This window comes from Zeus faber (assembly GCF_960531495.2).
Source record: "Zeus faber genome assembly, chromosome: 2".
In the NCBI taxonomy this organism is placed as follows: Eukaryota; Metazoa; Chordata; class Actinopteri; order Zeiformes; family Zeidae; genus Zeus; species Zeus faber.
The window spans coordinates 40,034,258-40,052,541 of NC_137189.1; the positions used below are offsets into that span (position 1 = coordinate 40,034,258).

Here is an 18,284-nt window from a genome sequence, read left to right on the forward strand (position 1 = left end):
CGCCCCACAGCTGCTGGAGCAGTTACGGAGTAACCGAGTGAGCCTGAAGCCCCTGCAGCTTCAGATGCTGGAGCAGCTGGAGGCTCAGCTCAACATGATGCAGCAGCACCAGCAGCAGGTACAAACAAACCTTCTCACCCCGGAGGGAATTAAGGCATGAAAATCTGAAATCAAAGTCTATATCGAGTTATTTTCTTTCTTTTTTACGTGCAGTTTCTGTCAGAATATGGCCTTGGCACATGATTTTAGACGTATTTTATGTAGGTTATTACATCACATCAACCACGCTGCAGGACGTCTGACCCTGACTTACTGAACGACCCGCGATTCAATATTTTGTCCTGTGCGACAAAGACGGCGCTAATCGTATTGTGTTGTGGCTTTCAAGTTTGGGGTTGTTCTTCATATCGGGGAGGTTCGGTGCTGACGTTAACTTTCAAATTCAAAATGGTGTCAGGACTGGCCATAACGGTCTATTTGAGAGATTGCGTTCATTTGTTCAACGTCAACAAATGGCTCGTCCTTCATAAGCTGGATTTGTGTTATTACAACATTTTACTTTTTTCTCTGGGGATTTTAGGCGTGGTCTGGTTCTGATACGTCAGTATAAAGTAAGTAGCTGTGTACTTGTACTTAACAGCGTTTGACTTCTCATTCCTCCCTCCCCAGATGAGACAGAACGCCTCGGGAGGACCGCTGCGGCCCTCTCTCCCCAACGGCCCCACCACCAACTCCCTCCCCTCTCCGCACCCCAGCCTCCACCCTTCCCGGCCCCACCTCGGCCCCCACCGGCCCCCTTGCCCTCCCCAACCGCTGGCCAACGGGCCCCTGGCTCCCGGGACGCACGGACACTTAGACCCCCTCTCCATGGGTCACAGTACCAGTAGTATTAATAGCAGTAGTAGTAATAGTACTAGTAATAATCAGCCAGGACCCAATGGAAATGTGCCTTACCTGCAGCCTGCCAGCAGCGGTGATGCAGCACTGCTACCTCACACCTGCACAAGCACCCGGGCCCTGCACCTAAACTCCTCTCAGGTGAGTGAACGCTACCGCTCGCACCCAAGGGTTGGAATTCCATATGATTCCATGTAATAAATCGTACTTTTTCTGAAGTTTGTAATATTCAATATTCAGACATGGGCGTCACCAAATTAATCAAATGAATGGAGAATCAATGTGAAGGAAGTATGACGGTATTCTTCCTTTATTTTATGTTCAAGTTCATCGACAAATCAACGTAATCTATTTCTTATAGTTCAAAGCCGCCTTCCGGTAGAAAGCAGGAGAAAGAAATTTAAAAATTCCAGATTCGATTTCTTAAGAGCGAGGTACGAAACCACGGGAGGACTGCATTACGTCACTTGCTTGATGTTTTGGCTCTGGTTATTACTGTTTGTTTTTTTTGCCTTGTAAAATTTATTTAAAAAAATATATCAACTCTAAACTTGCCGGTCAAAATGTCCGGTATGTTCATACAAAACGTAGTTGCCCCACCTCCCCGACGGGGCGGATGAGACGGGCCAGTGGAACCCCCGGCACCCGCACGTCAGCCGGCGCACGTCGGCCCTCACTTTCATTGCGCCACAGGGTTTGTTTCACCCTCTGACTGGCGCGTGCGAGCCGATCTGCCAGGCCGAGCACATCTGCCAGGCCGAGCACATCTGGTACCTTCACTGGCAGCAGGGGGTCTCTCCCTGCGGCTGAGAGCGGCGAGGTCCATGCAAGGGGCGCTGTAACCTACTGTAGGTGTACATTATATCGGCGTTTGTAACACAGACTGTTACTGAAACGTGACCGATGAGGTTCAAACTTGCCCGGTAAAATAAATTATTTTCGGACACCTCACCGAGTTTTACGACAATGGTGTAAAAGTGCAATTGAACTCTGATCCTGTAGGGGCGCCGAACACCAAAAGTTACATAGTGCTGCTTTAAGATAACAACAATCTGAAGGTGCTTCATCATGTCTGTTGCTCACGTTGCATGTATTGCATTCCGTTGTTTTGCTTTTGCACTCCGTCTTAAAATAATTCCACGCCGCAGACACGTCTCGCCCAATCAGTGTTATCGCTCCTGCTGGTTACCACGTGACCTAGGTTGCTACTTCACAGGAGCATTTCGGGGGGGGGGGGGGGGGGTTTCATCAGACGATGGCATAGTCATTTTGGTCAACGTCTGTACGTCCGTACATTTAATTCATACGTCACATTCATTCATATGTCATAATTACACAGGTTAATGGTAATATTTCTTCTTGTATTGTTGTTTCCTCCAACCAGCATAAATCCTGAGCCTCTTTGAATCCTTTCTGCCTCTCTCTCTAACAGTGTCTACGCTTGCGTCCGTTCTTCTCCCAGGGGCTTCAGAAGGGTTCCGCCCCCCTCGCGGTGGGCTCCAACGGAGACGGGACCTCCTCGCACCCCCAGACGGTCGACCCTGCCGCCCCACCGCACGCTCACAATCAGGTCGGACACTCCCAGTCGCTGCGGCAACAGGCCCACAACCACCTCCCGTCCCCCCCGTCCCTCCCCCACTCCGCTACCTCAGGTGAAGCGCCGCCTGCTGCCCCCCCAACCAAAGACTGCAACAACGCCAACCCCGCGTCCCTCGGCGATGGGGGCTCCGAGGGCCGCGCGTCGCTGCTGCCCCCGCCCCCCTCGCCCCCCAACAGTGTGGCGGCGGCCCGCGCAGAGGGCCTGGCCAATCACGCGTCCCCGGGGCCCGACGGCGAAAAGCCGAGCCTTAGCGCAGACAATCCCAGGCTGTCCGCTCTGCTGGCGGGGGCGAAGGGCCCGGAGGATGGCGAGAGGCGGGAGGGGACGGTGGCCGGCGCCACCCCAGACCCCCACAAGAAGGTGAACAACATCCACCCGGCCGCCTTGCCCTCCACCCCCCATGCCCAGGGCTCCTCGGCCGCCTCCTCGCCCATCTCCGCCATCTCCACCGCCACGCCCTCGCCAAAGTCATCGGAGCACACGCAGGCGGGGGCGCACAGCCCCCCCACTGCTGCCGCCGCCGCCGCTTCTTCCGCGACCGCGTCAGTCGGCGTCACGTCGACGCCGCCCGCGGTCAATGGCAACAGTAAAGGGGGGATCTCGGAGGACTCTCAGAGCCCGCTCAAGGCCGAGCCCCCTGCGCTCGGCACCGGTCTCAAGGCCACGCCCCCACACGGACACGGATCCTCTTCGTCCTCGTCGGTGTCCATCTACCCGAGCTCCACAGACGTGCTGAAGGCCTGCAGGTGAGCGCCAGAGACGACATTGAAGCATAGATTATTTATAATTACATACATATCACTCAATCAAAAAAAAATTGTCAACCTTGGCACCCAACATCCAATGTATCATTGGCAAACTGGTTTTAGTTGTCGATGAATCACTTAACCACACAAGCCGTAGTAGCACCAGGGATCTACTCCAAGCCAGTAAGTCCTTACCGTGGTGGTCTGTGGGTTGTTGCCCTAGAATCTTAAGAGAGCCTTTTCCCCAAATCAATCACGTTTTGCAAACGATTTATGGTTGTTCATGGTCACTTTTTAGCAGTATTTTAAAACAAAACCACAAAAATATGTGAAATCTAAAACCATAAATATCAAGGTTCGTAGAAGCCGTTTTCATATTTCCAGCGAACACCACCAACAACCGTCACTGGATCAGTATGGCCTGGCTTCGGTCCTGATTGGATTCCTTAGGCCCCCACAGCTAAGACTCACGCCCACTTAGATATTAGAACGGGAGTAACGGCAGTTGTCGCTGTGGCGTTGTCGAGTTACCTCGTAGCGGAGACGGAATTTTAAGCGCTCATGTCAGTTCACTGGACAAGGGCTGTGTTCCGGGATCCACTGGTCCACACCCGTCCAGCAAAACGCTGCCCACTTTTCTCTTTAAGACCCACTGGCAGATGATAGCCAATAGTAATAATAGTAATAGCTCTGGTGAACAAAGGCAGTAGTCAGTACGCCAAGTGGAAGCAGCGCTTAGTCATTTTAAAGTCACAGTTCTGCTCAACTTAGTCCACAATGAAAACTCACTCACAATGACTCGATTTCTGACAGCGTGGACACATTTAATCTGCACGTGTGGACGAAGCGCCTGCCATTCAAAAACCTCTGCTCGAATTGTGAGACTATAGGAAATGCAGCCTGCGTGTCAATATCATACACCAACGCCCTCCTTCCACATTGCCGTTTCCTGTCTGCTTGGTCGCTGAAAACGATTGGTGTCATTCTGGTGGCAAAAAAGACATTGTACATCACTACGTCACATCCTTTCAGCACATTGAGACATTGCAATATAGGAGTCCGTTTGCCCCAAAAAATTCAGGAAAGTTGCTCCAGCCAGAAAAAAACAAAAAACAAACACTTTTAAGTTGGCCGGCAAGACGGACTTACAGCATAGTTCCATGAAGTAGGGCGTTAAGACAAGTTTCGCCTTTCAAATCGTATTCTGTCAAGGGTGTGGTTCACCTGTGCAGCCATGGTTTCATGGTTTGAATTGATAACACTAAACCTTTTTTTAATTCTGTGCAATCATTCCACAGTCAGTGGAAGAGAACTTTTTTTTATTTTTTATTTTTTTTTTATTTATTATATTTTTACTTTGCTTTTGGAGATGTCGCCCCCCAGTGGTACGAGGAGGTAACTTCGCCGCTCAGACTGTTACGTAACGGTGAATACAACCGAAGGCTACTGGGCTGTCCTGTTGCCATGCAGACATGAATTGCTCCGGCATGTGCACCGGAATGAATTCATCGATCCAGCTTGGCAGCTCGGTACTGAGACTGCATCGACTCAGAGCGGCTAAGCAGCCTGCAACACAAAAATAGCGCTAAAAGTCCCTGTAAAGCAAAAAATGTGCTTTGAGTTTGTAACTCTACAGAAAAATGTGTTATTAACCACCCAGCCAAATTTGGATGGGGAAAAAAATAAATAAAATCACCCAGTATATAAAACTAGGTTTCAAAATCATTAAAAAAAAAAAAAAGAGACCCAGAACTCAGTACGATATACTGAGTTCACTTTACAGCGGCTTGAATGGGGAAAGCAAATGACTTGAATGAAGCCGTGGGACGCTCTGCCACCATTCTGATCTCCTTCTTGGTTCTTCCCTCTCTACCTGACCAGGAACCTGGGGAAGAACGGCCTCTCCAACAGCAGCATCCTCCTCGACAAGTGTCCCCCGCCCCGCCTGCCCCCGCCGCCCTCCCCGGTCCTGCCCAAGGACAAGCTCAACCCCCCCACGCCCAGCATCTACGTAAGTCCACTTAACCCATCGTGCTCTGGGAGAGCCCAGCGTCTCCGGCGGCCGTCCTGTTTATTTTCTTTTTGGTTATTCTTCATCACATAAGACTCCGTGCGCTGCTCACTCCCTTTGACTTACTTGTGTATCATTCTTTGGAATCGCCGAAACTGATATGTTTTGAATTGCCATACCACCATACAATAACGTCGCTATAAAGTGGATGTCTTGGGCTATAAGGCTCGACAGTGACCCCGCCCACTTTTTGAACGGCTCCGGTTCCCAAAGTGATCTTCTCTCTCATTCACTCCATTGACGTTTCAGAAAATCCTCATGGAAAGAGTTTTAATCCTGGAACCAATCTGACCAACTACGAGACGAACCGTGTCCATAAAACATTTGATTCAGAGCAAAAATAAATTGGAAAACGGGGGGGGGGGGAGGCAGCGGTACAAGACTGTGCATAATTATTTTTAGAGTGAAGGAACTACTCATCCCATAAAGCATAGCGAACGACACCTTCCCAACGACTTCCAACCCAACGATAGCTCAGCGCTCCTTGTCGAATTGAACTTTGTCATTATTACAGTGTTTATGTTGTTAATTAAAGTGTTGAATCATGTTTTCTCTGTGGTGAACGTAATGTAAACCCTGGTAGAGTTGTGTGGCGGCAGGAACTCCTGAAAGTGTCGTAAAACGTCACCACGGGTGCCGTGAACGTTTCCACGGTAACAGCGAGCTCCACCCATCAGAGACGTCGCTGTCACACTGGGGGATTGTGGGTAGCGTAGTACTTCCCCATTACATTGCGAATTAAAACGTTTTTCTTCACACAAGGTTGATATCCTATAGGGCTGAACGATTTGGGGGAAATTGAACTGCGATTTCTTCTTTTTTTAGACCAATATTGCGATTTAGTATACAGTTGTTTTTTTTTAAGTTCCTTATCGTCTGTTTTATTCAATAAACATAAGCAATAAATCATTCTATGGTATGAACACAAAAATACAGTCAACATATAACCTGCTCTTTCCTGTAGACGAGGCCCACGTGTTGTGAGGAAATGAGATGAATTGATGCTCGAATTGACACGAATAACAAATCATTATTGAACTATTCAATTGTAAAAAGAAAAAGGAGACTTTCAAGGAGAAAGTGTCCCCGTTACGCGCGGACTCGCTCCGTACGCACTTGTGTCGTTCCACGAGGAGGCGTAAAAACAAAATAAAAAAAAACCATTCCGTTCTGGAGTGAGGGCGCGCGCGCGTCGTCGCCGGCCCCGTCCGAGAGGGAGACGGGTGTGCAGAACGTGCCCGGTCGCTCCGACAGCAACGTACGCCGTCGCGTCACCATCTCATAGCTCCTGGTGCGAGTCCACCGTCGACGGTCACGACGTTAACGCTAATAATCCAAACCTCATCTGGGAACATGAGTGAGCTCTGTGGAGAAGTACGAAAAAGGTTTGGGATCAGTTCGGCGGAAATGGGAAAAGCCCCCGATTTTGAACTAAGAAGTCTGAAATCAGATTTGGAGGTGTTTGATGTTTGTGTGCGAGGGAGGGCGTACATACAAGGAGGGATGTCTGCAAGGCCACAAGGGAGGAAAGGGGCTGACATATAGACGGTTTGTATCTGTTTTTAACTAACTGGAATTGACCTTTCTGTGCAAGGCTCAATGCTGTGCAACCGCAGGAACATCTATGAATTTCATGTTTAAAATCGGTGCGTCAGTAATGCGCGGAGGATTTCAAATGAGCATTTAATCAGGGTTTTCGGGGTTTGATTGACTCGCAAGAACCAATATTTTAAACCTCTTTTGAAAATATTCAGAAATAAAATGTGTGTAATGCTGTTCTTGGTGCTTATGTCCACAAAGTAAGTTCTTGTGTCCAATGAGTGAATGAATGAATGAATGAATGAATAATTATTTAATCTGTTGTCCGCTCCGTCTCTCCGTCTCCTTTTTCCCCCTGGTTGTTGGATGCTGTTTTTTTTTGCTTGTTGTTGTTGTTTTGAATTTTAGAGCAGTGGTTCAAGGATGGAAATGATTGGCGTCATATCCGTCTGTATCGGCACGTCAGCTCAGCCTCTCATTTCTGTCTTTCCATCCGTCAGCTGGAGAACAAGAGGGACGCCTTCTTCCCGCCGTTGCACCAGTTCTGCACAAACCCCACCAACCCCGTGACGGTCATCAGAGGACTGGCCGGCGCTCTCAAGCTGGGTGAGCGGCCGCCACGCGGGAAAGCGGTGTTTAAACGCAGGGCCCCCGCCCCGGGTACGCTGCCGCGGAGGCCGCCCGTCTCTCTCCTGCGGCCGCCCAGGAGCGGGCAAACCACTCGGGGGGGGGACCCTTTCGGGGAGGGGGGGGGTTCGGTTGGTTTGCGATCTGCAACCTCAGCGCTGGATGCCGCTGAATTGTACACACTGCGCCTTTAGATTCAGTTTTTAGAAACATGAGCCCTTTTAAAAAGTCATTCAACCGTCTCAGATTAGAATTAACCTAAAAAAATTTAATTTAAACAAAGATGTAAGGATGCAAAGATATTATCTTATGAAAAATTTGTAGTCCCTTCCCTCACGCTCCACTCCTGTTCGCTCTTTCTCTCCCTCTCTCATTCTCTCCCCCCTTTTCTCTCTCTCTCTCTCTCTCTCTCTCTCTCTCTCTCCTCTGATTTTCCTGTGGTATGTCTCTATTTTTGTTGTTTTTTGGTTCCTTCGTAATCAAGTTTCTGCTGCTGTGACATGACTTACTGAAAATAAAGGAACCTTAAAAGTCAAAGTCTCTCTATCTCTCTCCCTCCCTCAGACCTGGGTCTGTTCTCCACTAAGACGCTGGTGGAAGCGAACCCCGACCACCTGGTGGAGGTGCGGACTCAGCTGGCCCAGCCCGCCGATGAGAACTGGGACCCCAGCGGCTCCATGAAGATGTGGCGCTGCGAGAGCGCCCGCGCCCACACCACCATCGCCAAGTACGCCCAGTACCAGGCGGCGTCCTTCCAGGAGTCCCTGCGGGTGAGAGGCAAACCCGGTCGGGTTTATGGGTCGGGCAGCACACTTTACACAGGAGTCGGGCCGTCGCAGTCATGAAATGTTACTTCACAGTTAACAATTTGGTTGAAGTTTTTGTTGCCTCTATCATCCTACACACTGATGATAGTGCGATAAGATGACTATGAATTGGGGCCATTTAAATATAAACTAGAAATTTGATGGTACTTTTCCTCTACCAAACTGATGGAAACCTATCGAATTCACTTCTTATTTATTCATCCATTTAAATTATTTTTTTATTTTATTTTTTATGTTGGTCAACTCAGATAATTGCGATGCACTTCACTTATACAGGTTTGTGTATATCTTCATCGGCGATTCTCTTTCCGTTTTTGTCCAGGAGGAGAATGAGAAGAAGGCACTGAAGGAGCCCGCGGACACTGAGCCGGCATCAGCAGAGAAGTATGCAGCTTCCTGTGTACGGTGCTCCGAGTGGGCCAGTACACAAACACAAAATATTGGGAACCCTGGCTTTAGATTGTCAGGGTTGATCATTTTGCGATGGTAGCAGCCTTATTCCAGGGTAACAATGAGCCTGGTGACATGAGACTGAGCTCTCTGTCCCCGTCCTGGCACCGCTGCTGCTTGTCACCCTGGATTAGCTGCGTGGTGACGTCTGTACTCCACGGCTGCTCCACCGTTCCCGTTGAGCACAGACGTTCCCCTGCAGCGCCGTGTGTTTAGCCTCGAGAGGTCCTCTGGTTGATAACGTCAGGTTTAACCATCATTTCTTGTTTTTGTGGCAAGTGTGGCGCGCAAAAGAAGAGGCCCCCTCAAGCAAATCAAGTTCGGAACCAACATCGATGTCTCGGACGAAAGGAAGTGAGTGCGAGTTGAAGCTGTTTATTTTGGTGGAAGTGCGACTTTGGGTTGAGTCCTCCCTACTGTTGTGACTCTACATGGTACGGCATGGCCTCTGTGAAGTCATCAAAGGACATTAGGGGTGTGGCCCTGCTTTGCTTCATGAAATACGCTGTGCTTTTGCGCCTATATAGGAAAGAAAAAGCAAATAGAAGAAAATGTAAGAAAGAGGTGTACTTGACATTGTTATACGCCCTCCCCCTGCCCTGTCTCCGGTCCTCCAGGTGGAAGCAGCAGCTCCAGGAGCTCAGCAAGCTGCCGGCCTTCGCCCGGGTGGTTTCCGCCGGCAACCTGCTGAGCCACGTTGGGCACACCATCCTGGGAATGAACACCGTGCAGCTCTATATGAAGGTCCCTGGCAGCAGGATACCAGGTGGGGGCGCCGCACACCCACAGATATTATATATAACAGATGAATATAATTTTATGATATTAGCGCGGGTTGCTGGGCGGTATCGTAGTAGAATGACAATGAGATGAATAAAGATTATAATACATATACTATATATATATATATATATATATATATATATATTTACATACACATAAAATGTATAATTTATTTATATTTTTTCTAAGTTATATAACTCCTTGAAAATGAAATAACTTGTGCTTGAAGTAGTTCAGGTGTGGTTGCTCGTCTGGTTCATAGAGTGACATCCGCTATAGACGTTACAATTCATCATTGAGCGCTTTTGTCCAAAATGACTTAGTCATGCTTACACCGGTGGACGCAGCCGTCGGGAGCAGTTAGGGGGTTGAGTGTCTTGCTCGAGGACACTTCATCACGCTGCCAGGTGGAGCCGGGAATCGAACCGGCGGTCGCCGTCTCGTGCTTGTCGGACCAAGAATTCAATAAAAATCCCAGACTCGTCAAATTAAAATTCCGTGCGACGTGTCCTCCAGGTCACCAGGAACACAACAACTTCTGCTCGGTCAACATCAACATCGGCCCCGGGGACTGCGAGTGGTTCGCCGTTCCAGAGCCGTACTGGGGGGTGATGAGCAACTTCTGTGAAAAGTAAGTGTGTGTGTGTGTGTGTGTGTGTGTGTGTGTGTGTGTGTGTGTGTGTGTGCGTGTGCGCGCGCGCGCGGAGAAGCCCACCTCTGCTTCTAATAAGGACAATTTTTAAAAAAAGAGGATTTTGAACAACTTGGGGGGGGGGGATGAAGTTGTGTCGGATGTTCAGCGCCAGGACGAAACGGCAGCACTTGAGGCCGTGATGTAAAACCTTGGGTTCCGTGCGGTCGATGGATGCGTGAATCCTGCACCGTCTCCTCGTTGCTTCTAAAACCGCCTGTTCACCCCGTCGCTCGTTGGAAATTCAGCATTTTAAAATGCACGGTGGAATAGGTTTGCGTTGCCTTGCAATGCACCATGGCCGCGTCTTGTTATTTTCATGGTTTCATCCACCGGATTTCATTAGAGTTTCATCACGTTAGATATGTCAAATATATTTTGATTTGTTGAAACACTTTATTTTTATTTTTTTTGGTCTACTACGTAATTAACATAAATAAGATGTTATTTCATCGTTTTGACGTCTTCACTATTATTCTGCGCCGTTATATGGTAAAAATAATGAATGAGTGAATGACTCGTACGAGGTGAGTAGGTGTTACTAAACTTTTGGCCGGTACTGTAGTCTCAGCTGTTTGGTCATTTTAGTCAAAGTCTGCATTTCCAAAAGTAATTTCCTTTGTCTTTCTGCAATGACCCATTTGTACTGGCATATTCCAGCAGATGTGGATTTTGATTTCAAATATTACCAATTCAGGTTTTTTTTTTTTATTTAATTTTTTCCCCCCGTGTCTTGTCCTTCCATTGCTAGTGGGGTTGAGAGGTCACCGTCTTAAGTGCTCGGTTATCTCGGCTTGATTTGGAACAAAAAACGGGTCACCTTGTAAGAGGGAGCTGGCGTTACCAGTTCGCAAAGCACCGGTGAACGTAGTTGACAGCGCATGTCCGCGGCAGCGCCTTCTCTTATCTGTAACTCAAACCAAGTGACGGTGAACCGATCTCCTCCGTCCCGTCCCCCAGGAACAACATCAACTTTCTCATGGGTTCCTGGTGGCCCAACCTGGAGGACCTGTACGAGGCCGACGTGCCTGTCTACCGCTTCATCCAGCGGCCGGGCGACCTGGTGTGGCTCAACACGGGCACGGTGCACTGGATCCAGGCCATTGGCTGGTGCAACAACATCGCGTGGAACGTGGGCCCGCTCACCGGTACGGCGGGTTGGGGTTGGGTTGGGTTGCTGCCGTGTGACGGCGGAGGTCTCGGATAGGTTCAGGAAGTTGCAAACCGTCCCGGGACTTGCTCGTAAAAGTATTTAAAAATCCTTGAATTTTATTTTGTAATGCCAAGATGAACCCTTTTTTTTAACTGGAATGAGGTAGAATGGAATGCAGCAATTATCTGAGCTGAATAAGTCTTATGTATTATTTTGTTTTAGTCTTCTCTTTTTTTTTTCCCGATTAAAATAATATTTAAATAATTACATAGGATTTCAGAACTTATTAACATTTTTCTTCCCTGAATTTCACCCCAGGGTTAATTGATTATTTTCATAAAGATTGGGCTTTTATTGAGCGAGAACTTACATCCGCCGCTCGCTCAATTTTACAGATATTGGCATATCTTATGGATTAATTATCAAAAAAAAATACTCAAAATACTTGTGGACAATTTTGATTAAATTTGAATACAGGGCAAAAAAGGTTTATAGACTTGACATTTTTGTACATTCTAAACGTCGTGTTGAAAGCCTCACTTTGTTCGCTCAACTACTGCCTGCATCTCGTGTTACTTTGCACTCTTTCGTTTTTTTCCCGTTTGTTTTATTTATTTTAATTTTTTTAATGTAAAGAAAATGTCTGAGACGGCCTGTTGCCCGCGCGGGCTGCATGCGTCTTGTGTGCATTAACGCTCATCTCCTGGCCTCCCCTCCCAGCCCACCAGTACAAGCTGGCCGTGGAGCGCTACGAGTGGAACAAGCTCCAAAGCGTCAAGTCCATGGTTCCCATGGTGCACCTCTCCTGGAACATGGCGCGCAACATCAAAGTGTCGGACCACAAGCTCTTTGAGATGATCAAGTGAGTCGCTCCTGCCCAACACGTGTCGATAACTACGGCAAAACCTTGACTTGGACACACTTCCCAAATTGTACTCGTACATATTTTTTTTGTGCACATTTTCTTGAATATTGGAAACACTGAGTTCTAGGTACTGGTACAACATGTACTGTAATAAAATAAGTGTCTGCCTGGGATATTGCAAACAATGTTTGAAAAAAAATGATCAGAATAGGTATTCTCATATTGATCAGTACTCGTCACAGTATATAGTTATATATGTTTAACTATATACTGCACATAGACCAGCCACAACATCAAAACCACTGACCGGTGAGGTGAATAACATTGCTCGTCTTGTTCCAGTGGTACCTGTCAAGGGGTGGGGCTGTATCAGGCAGCAAGTGAACAGTCAGTTCTTGAAGTTGATGTGTTGGAAGCAGGAAAAATGGTCAAGCGTAAGGATCTGAGCCACTTTGACAAGGACCAAATAGTGATGGCTAGACGACTGGAGGACTCAGAGCATCTCCATAACAGCCGGTCTTGTGGGGTGTACCCGGTATGCAGTGGTTAGTACCTACCAAAAGTGATCCTAGGAAGGACAACTGGTGAACCGGTGTCCGGGTCATGGGCGCCCAAGGCTCATTGATGCGCGTGGGGAACTAAGTCCAGCCCGTCTTGTCTGATCCCACAGAAGAGCTACTGTATCACAAATTGCTGAAAAAGTTAATGCTGCTGTGATAGAAAGGTGTCAGAACACACAGTGCATCACAGCTTGCTGTGTATGGGGCTGTGTAGCTGCAGACCGGTCAGAGTGTCCATGCTGACCCCTGTCCCTGTCCACTGCCAACCATGGACCATGGAGCAATGTTAGAAGGTGGCCTGGTCTGATGAATCATGTTTTCTTCTACATGATGTGGACGGGCGGGGTTAGGGTCCGATCCGCTCGAGCATCTCTGGGATGTGCTGGAACAACAAGCCTGATCCATTGGGGCCCCAACTCGCAACTTCCAGGACTTAAAGGATCTGCTGCTAAGGTCTTGGTGCCAGACACCACAGGACACCTTCAGAGGTCTTGTGGAGTCCATGCCTCCACGGGTCAGAGCTGTTTTGGCGGCACGAGGGGGAGCTACACAATATTAGTGGCTATAAGTGGTGGTTTTGAAACTTATTTCCGCTTGGCGTCACGCTGGTCATGTTGTCACTTTGTTGATTAGGGAACGCGTTTTCCTAAAATCCCAAACTTCTCCGCAATCGAGGTAAATTTCTATCGCCACGCGTAACGGTGTCGTTTTGTCGCCCCGCCCTTTGTGGTCTGCCTTGCTTTTGAACAAAAGTAGAAAATGAACCCTCTCTGTAAACACCTTTTTGTTGATTTCATTTTTGGTCGACTGACACAAAAGAGATGAGCGACTGAGCCACTGAAATTTGGACTCGAATCAGGGAATGTTATTTTTCCATTACTCCCTGCGCGACACATATTTGCCTGATCGCAATTATTTGAGCTGACCACAGCCATTGTGTTTCGATCCAAATTCAAGGGAAATTCCAAAGTAAAATGTGACAACTGTTGCAACAAACGTGTATTTCATTTCATCAGTTTGGTGGAGGCAGAGAGCGCCCTACCCCGATTCTTTCTTTTGTGATCTTCTATTGTGGGTGTACCGTTCAAGGCCGACAAATGGCTCCTCCTCATAAGGTTCGAGGCGTGGAATCATTTGTATGACAACTTGTTGGAAAAATAGATTTTGCTGAATGCCCTGTTTTCTGATTAACAATGAAGAGGAAAAAAGTTTTTGGCCTCAAAGTGAATTTATCATCTTGTGCAAGGGTTGGACCAGAGATGTGCTCAAGAGCAGCTCTCTGGGATCAACAGTTTGTTTTGGAGAGTCAGAGAATATATGGTCACACATATATGGTTACATAACATAGTCATTAATGAAATTCCACATGTATGTCGCATGTTCTACTCGACCGATAGAACCGGTAACTCGGGCCTGACGGTTGTCCGGTTTCTCGCAGGTATTGCTTGCTGCGGACGCTGAAGCAGTGCCAGCGGGTCAAGGAGGCGCTGGCGTCGGCCGGCAAGGAGACGGTGCTGAGGCCCAGGAGCCGAGACGAGTCGGCCCACTACTGCACCATCTGCGAGGTGGGTACACGCACCTCGCGCACTTGCACTTCTCGGCACCGGGCGGCGCTCCCGGGCCTCTCGGGTATTGTAGGTATCGCGGCGGCAGGCGACGTCCGGTTTGACGACGGCAAAGTGACGGAGAGTCCCTTACCATGTTGGGCCATGTCGACGAAATTAAATATCATCTGATATTTTTTGGGGGTGGCGGTTGGTGCTTTCATCGAGTAGTAGTGGGGATGTTATGACCAAGCAGGTAGAGCCGTTGGTTAGAGCAGCTAGAACAGTCTATGTACAGCGTTCTTACCGGGTCCTTGAATTTCTTCCTCAGAAATGTAAGTACTGGAACACCCTGAAAAAAGCCCCTTTTCTGTTGAAGTCTGAAAAGTCCTTGGGGAAAAAAGCCATGGTCGTGGAAAACCTGTGACGTTCCCCCTGGTTTTGTTATTCCCGTCGTCGCATAATAAAATGTTTCCAGAATGGCTGTGGCTGATGCCTGGAAAATTCAAATTTAATCCAGCATGAATGAACACTTGGAGAGATAACAGATATGTACTTCAACAAATAATAGACAAGGAGACTAATGTTATGTCATATTTGAATTAATTGAAAATTGATGATATTTGTTTTGCATATAGTCCTTGAAAATGAAACTATAGTGCTTGACAACTACTTTGAAGTCCTTGAATTTCATGTAACGCCATGACCAACCCTGTTGTTAAATTCAGAAAATGTCGCGACTGTACCGCAACGCAGCCTTAATGACGACATTTAACTATACCCTGATACCGCCGTAACCAACATCTAGTCTGCTATCCCGGCATCCCGCACTGGATGATCATCGGTTGGTGTGTTTTTTTTGTTTTCTGAGCCTGGTGCGCCCCCACCCCTAACGCCCGTCTGGTGCCTCTGCAGGTGGAGGTGTTCAACCTGCTGTTTGTGCGCAGCGAGCTCCTTTCCAGGAAGCAGTATGTCGTCCACTGCCAGGACTGTGCCCGGAAAGGCAGCGCCGCCCTGGACCACTTTGTGGTGCTAGAGCAGCACCGCATGGAGGACCTGATGCAGGTCTACGACCAGTTCACATTAGTAAGTCGGCAAAGGGAGAGAACGGTCGACGTCAAGCGCTCTCGCTTCTGTCCGATCTGAGGGGGAAAACACGACTCCAAATTCACGCTCGGTTTTCTTTATTTTATTTTTATTTTTATTTTATTTTATTATTTTTTTTTTTAAGTATTTCTTTATCTCGGCACTCTACGGCCTTTTGGCAAAAACCAAGAAGAATTGGAATTAGCCGACCTCAAACTTGAATGTAGACTGTAAACTACTGATGTTAAATTGAGTTCTCAAACCTTTTTACCAACGGAGGTTTAGTGTTCCCTGGCGTTCTGTCAGAGACGTGAGTATTTTTTATTTTATTTTTTATTTTTTATTTTTATTTTTTATCAATTCATATTATCGCATTCAGTTCTACTTTAGAATTTACTTTAAAAATACGATTCTGATTCCAAGTGACACTGCCAAAGCCATATATACGAATTCACACAACCACTGAAGCCGGTGAATGCAACGACTAGACTAATTCTCTTGCCTTTTTCGACTTCCACCCCAGGCCCCTCCTCGTCACTCATCTTCATCTTGACATTAGACGACGCCCACTTCTTCTGTGGTGGAGCCATCAAAGCCCATTTACAGGAAACTTTTGTGTTTTTTAATAAAACAAAACAAAAAAAACAACAAAAACAAAAAAAAAACAAAAAAAACAAAGAAAAACAAAAAAGTGACGTTTCTGATATTCAGGAAAGCCAAGGCCGTTTTTCGTTTTTGTTTTCCTTTTTTGGCCCCCCTCTCTCCCTCTCCACGTCTCCATAGCAAAGCTGGAGGCCAAGTGTCTGTCTATGCAACCTGTTTCAAAGTGCTGAGCACCGCCCTACCAGAGGTGGGGTTTGGGTGGAGGTCGTGTGTGTGTGTGTGTGTGGGGGGGCCGGGTGGGGGCCATCATCGAGCGCACTCAACTCAGCACAGGACTTTACTTTCCGTTCCCTCCCTCCACCCCAACCCCCTCCACCCCTCCGGTCGTGTTTTAGTGGAGGTCTTAATCCCAAAAAAAAAATTTTTTTAATATGAGCGGTTGGGGGGAGGAGAGGGAGTATGAATTGCGTGCGAAAGGTGTTTTTATTTTTTTGTAGATACTTGTAATTGTCACGACTGGCAACCACACCCGTAAAAACGACTACTGACTTGACAAAACCTTCTCTCTTCCTTTGTTTTCTTTGTTTTTTTTAAATTTGTCTTGTTTTTCCCATTAACAGAATTAATTGTTGGCTTCCCCCCCCTTTTCGATTCATCGGACCCCCCTTCTCCAGCACTAGCCTAACTCCCTTTTTTTCTTCCTATGGTAGATGGTAATTTTAAGATTCTTTGGACTTCAAAATCTACAAAAAAAATATTTGTAATGTGAAGATCTTAGGTGATTTTTTTTTTTTAATTCCTTTTTTTTTGTTTTTTTGTTTTGTTTTCCAAACCTTTTTCGTTTTTTTTCTGTGTTGTTCTTTCCAAAACGATGACGTCGAGTTATGTTTCTTAGGTAAAAAAAGGAAAATTTTAGAGGATTAAGAAAAAACAAAAAAACAAACAAAAAAAAAAAAAAACTAGTAGCCAAGTCACAAAGAAAATGGGTTGCACATAGACTTACGGAATAAAGTTTAATTTGTGATTTGTTTTTTGTTATGTTTCTAATCTTGATGTAAATTTACACTATTTATAAATACATATTTATTGCTTGAAAATATTTGTTGATGGAATGCTGTTATTTTTTCCAGAATACCTGCCATTAAAATTTGAAGGAGTTTTGTCATTTTGACACGCCTCCTCTTACATTTTCTATATATGAATAAACTGCTTAGCAAGCATTGTACAGAAACGGACATTTAAAATGGTTTTATTGTTTGAAGAATGTTTTATGAGTCAATAAACACAAGTTGTCAAATTATACATGCTTCTAAGTTCATTGTATTGGACAACTTTTTTTTCTGTCTGGCAAAAAAAACAACTTTATTTTTTTTTTTTCTCCATGTGGTTATTTCTCATAACTTTCGTAAAAGGAAAAAAAAAGACGCTGGTGTCTGGAAAAATGTCACGAAGTGGGAGTGGAAGGTTTTGCCACAAACTACAACATGGCTGCAAATGAAGCCCTGGAAGCCGAGACACATTTCACCACCTTTTTGTTCTTTAATGTGATAAGGCACCGGACATCAACACATTCATAGACAACCGCGTACATTTCCCGCCCCCACGTATCTGACTTACCTTTGCCCACCGATCGGCTCGAAACGGCGCCAATCGCGACGCGTTCTGAAACCCAGCAGACAATGTAGCTGTAGACTCATCCACACAGAATCCTACACTGTATGCCAGGTCCGGAACGGTCCCGGCACCGACCAACAAGCGCTCTGTAGCCGAAGACGTTTTGGAGCGTAGCGACACGTCTTCGGGCGGCGTACGTACACTTTGGCTCGGTTTCGGAATTCGGTCGCGCCCCTTGGAATACGCGGCGTCGAAGGAGCAAGGTGGCCACCAGCGGAGACCCAGTAGCCAGATGTAGCTGCTGCCTGCCCCACAGGATCTACACTGACTACTGAGCAACCGCTCGGCGCCCGATGGCTCCTGAGCCGGCGCCGGGAGCAGAGAGGGGCTCCACAGTGGGGGTCCTCTCTCCAATCTTTGCTGTACGCCATCTTGGCTTTGGGTGTGCAAAATGTTCAATATTGGAATAAGAATACAAAAAAAGACTCACGTCAGCCCATTATTTAGATCCAAATCACAATATTCACAATGTGAAGACGTGAGGTGTCAAATTAGCCAACAACGTGAGGCCTATGAAATCATGGCGTTCAGCTTCCTTCTAATGGTCTTACAGGTTATTTAAGCGTTC

General features: G+C 47.0%; 1 protein-coding gene across 2 annotated transcripts in view; it reads left to right on the plus strand.

Moving 5' to 3' along the window:
* LOC307227516 (lysine-specific demethylase 6A-like) overlaps positions 1-16,198 on the plus strand; it is a 60,863-nt gene extending 44,665 nt beyond the window's left edge. The window contains exons 15-29 of one of the 2 annotated variants that reach the window (XM_079996864.1): positions 11-118; positions 670-1,038; positions 2,360-3,243; positions 5,125-5,254; positions 7,354-7,459; positions 8,045-8,250; positions 8,630-8,691; positions 9,037-9,111; positions 9,375-9,523; positions 10,057-10,171; positions 11,192-11,379; positions 12,105-12,246; positions 14,248-14,374; positions 15,269-15,439; positions 15,963-16,198. In XM_079996864.1, the coding sequence (XP_079852990.1) occupies positions 11-118; positions 670-1,038; positions 2,360-3,243; positions 5,125-5,254; positions 7,354-7,459; positions 8,045-8,250; positions 8,630-8,691; positions 9,037-9,111; positions 9,375-9,523; positions 10,057-10,171; positions 11,192-11,379; positions 12,105-12,246; positions 14,248-14,374; positions 15,269-15,439; positions 15,963-15,992 (2,862 nt within the window). In that variant the 3' untranslated portion in view covers positions 15,993-16,198. Of the gene's footprint in view, positions 1-10; positions 119-669; positions 1,039-2,359; positions 3,244-5,124; positions 5,255-7,353; positions 7,460-8,044; positions 8,251-8,629; positions 8,692-9,036; positions 9,112-9,374; positions 9,524-10,056; positions 10,172-11,191; positions 11,380-12,104; positions 12,247-14,247; positions 14,375-15,268 lie in introns of both variants that reach the window. The other variant, XM_079996863.1, reaches the window with a different exon arrangement.
* The last annotated feature ends 2,086 nt before the right edge of the window (positions 16,199-18,284 follow it).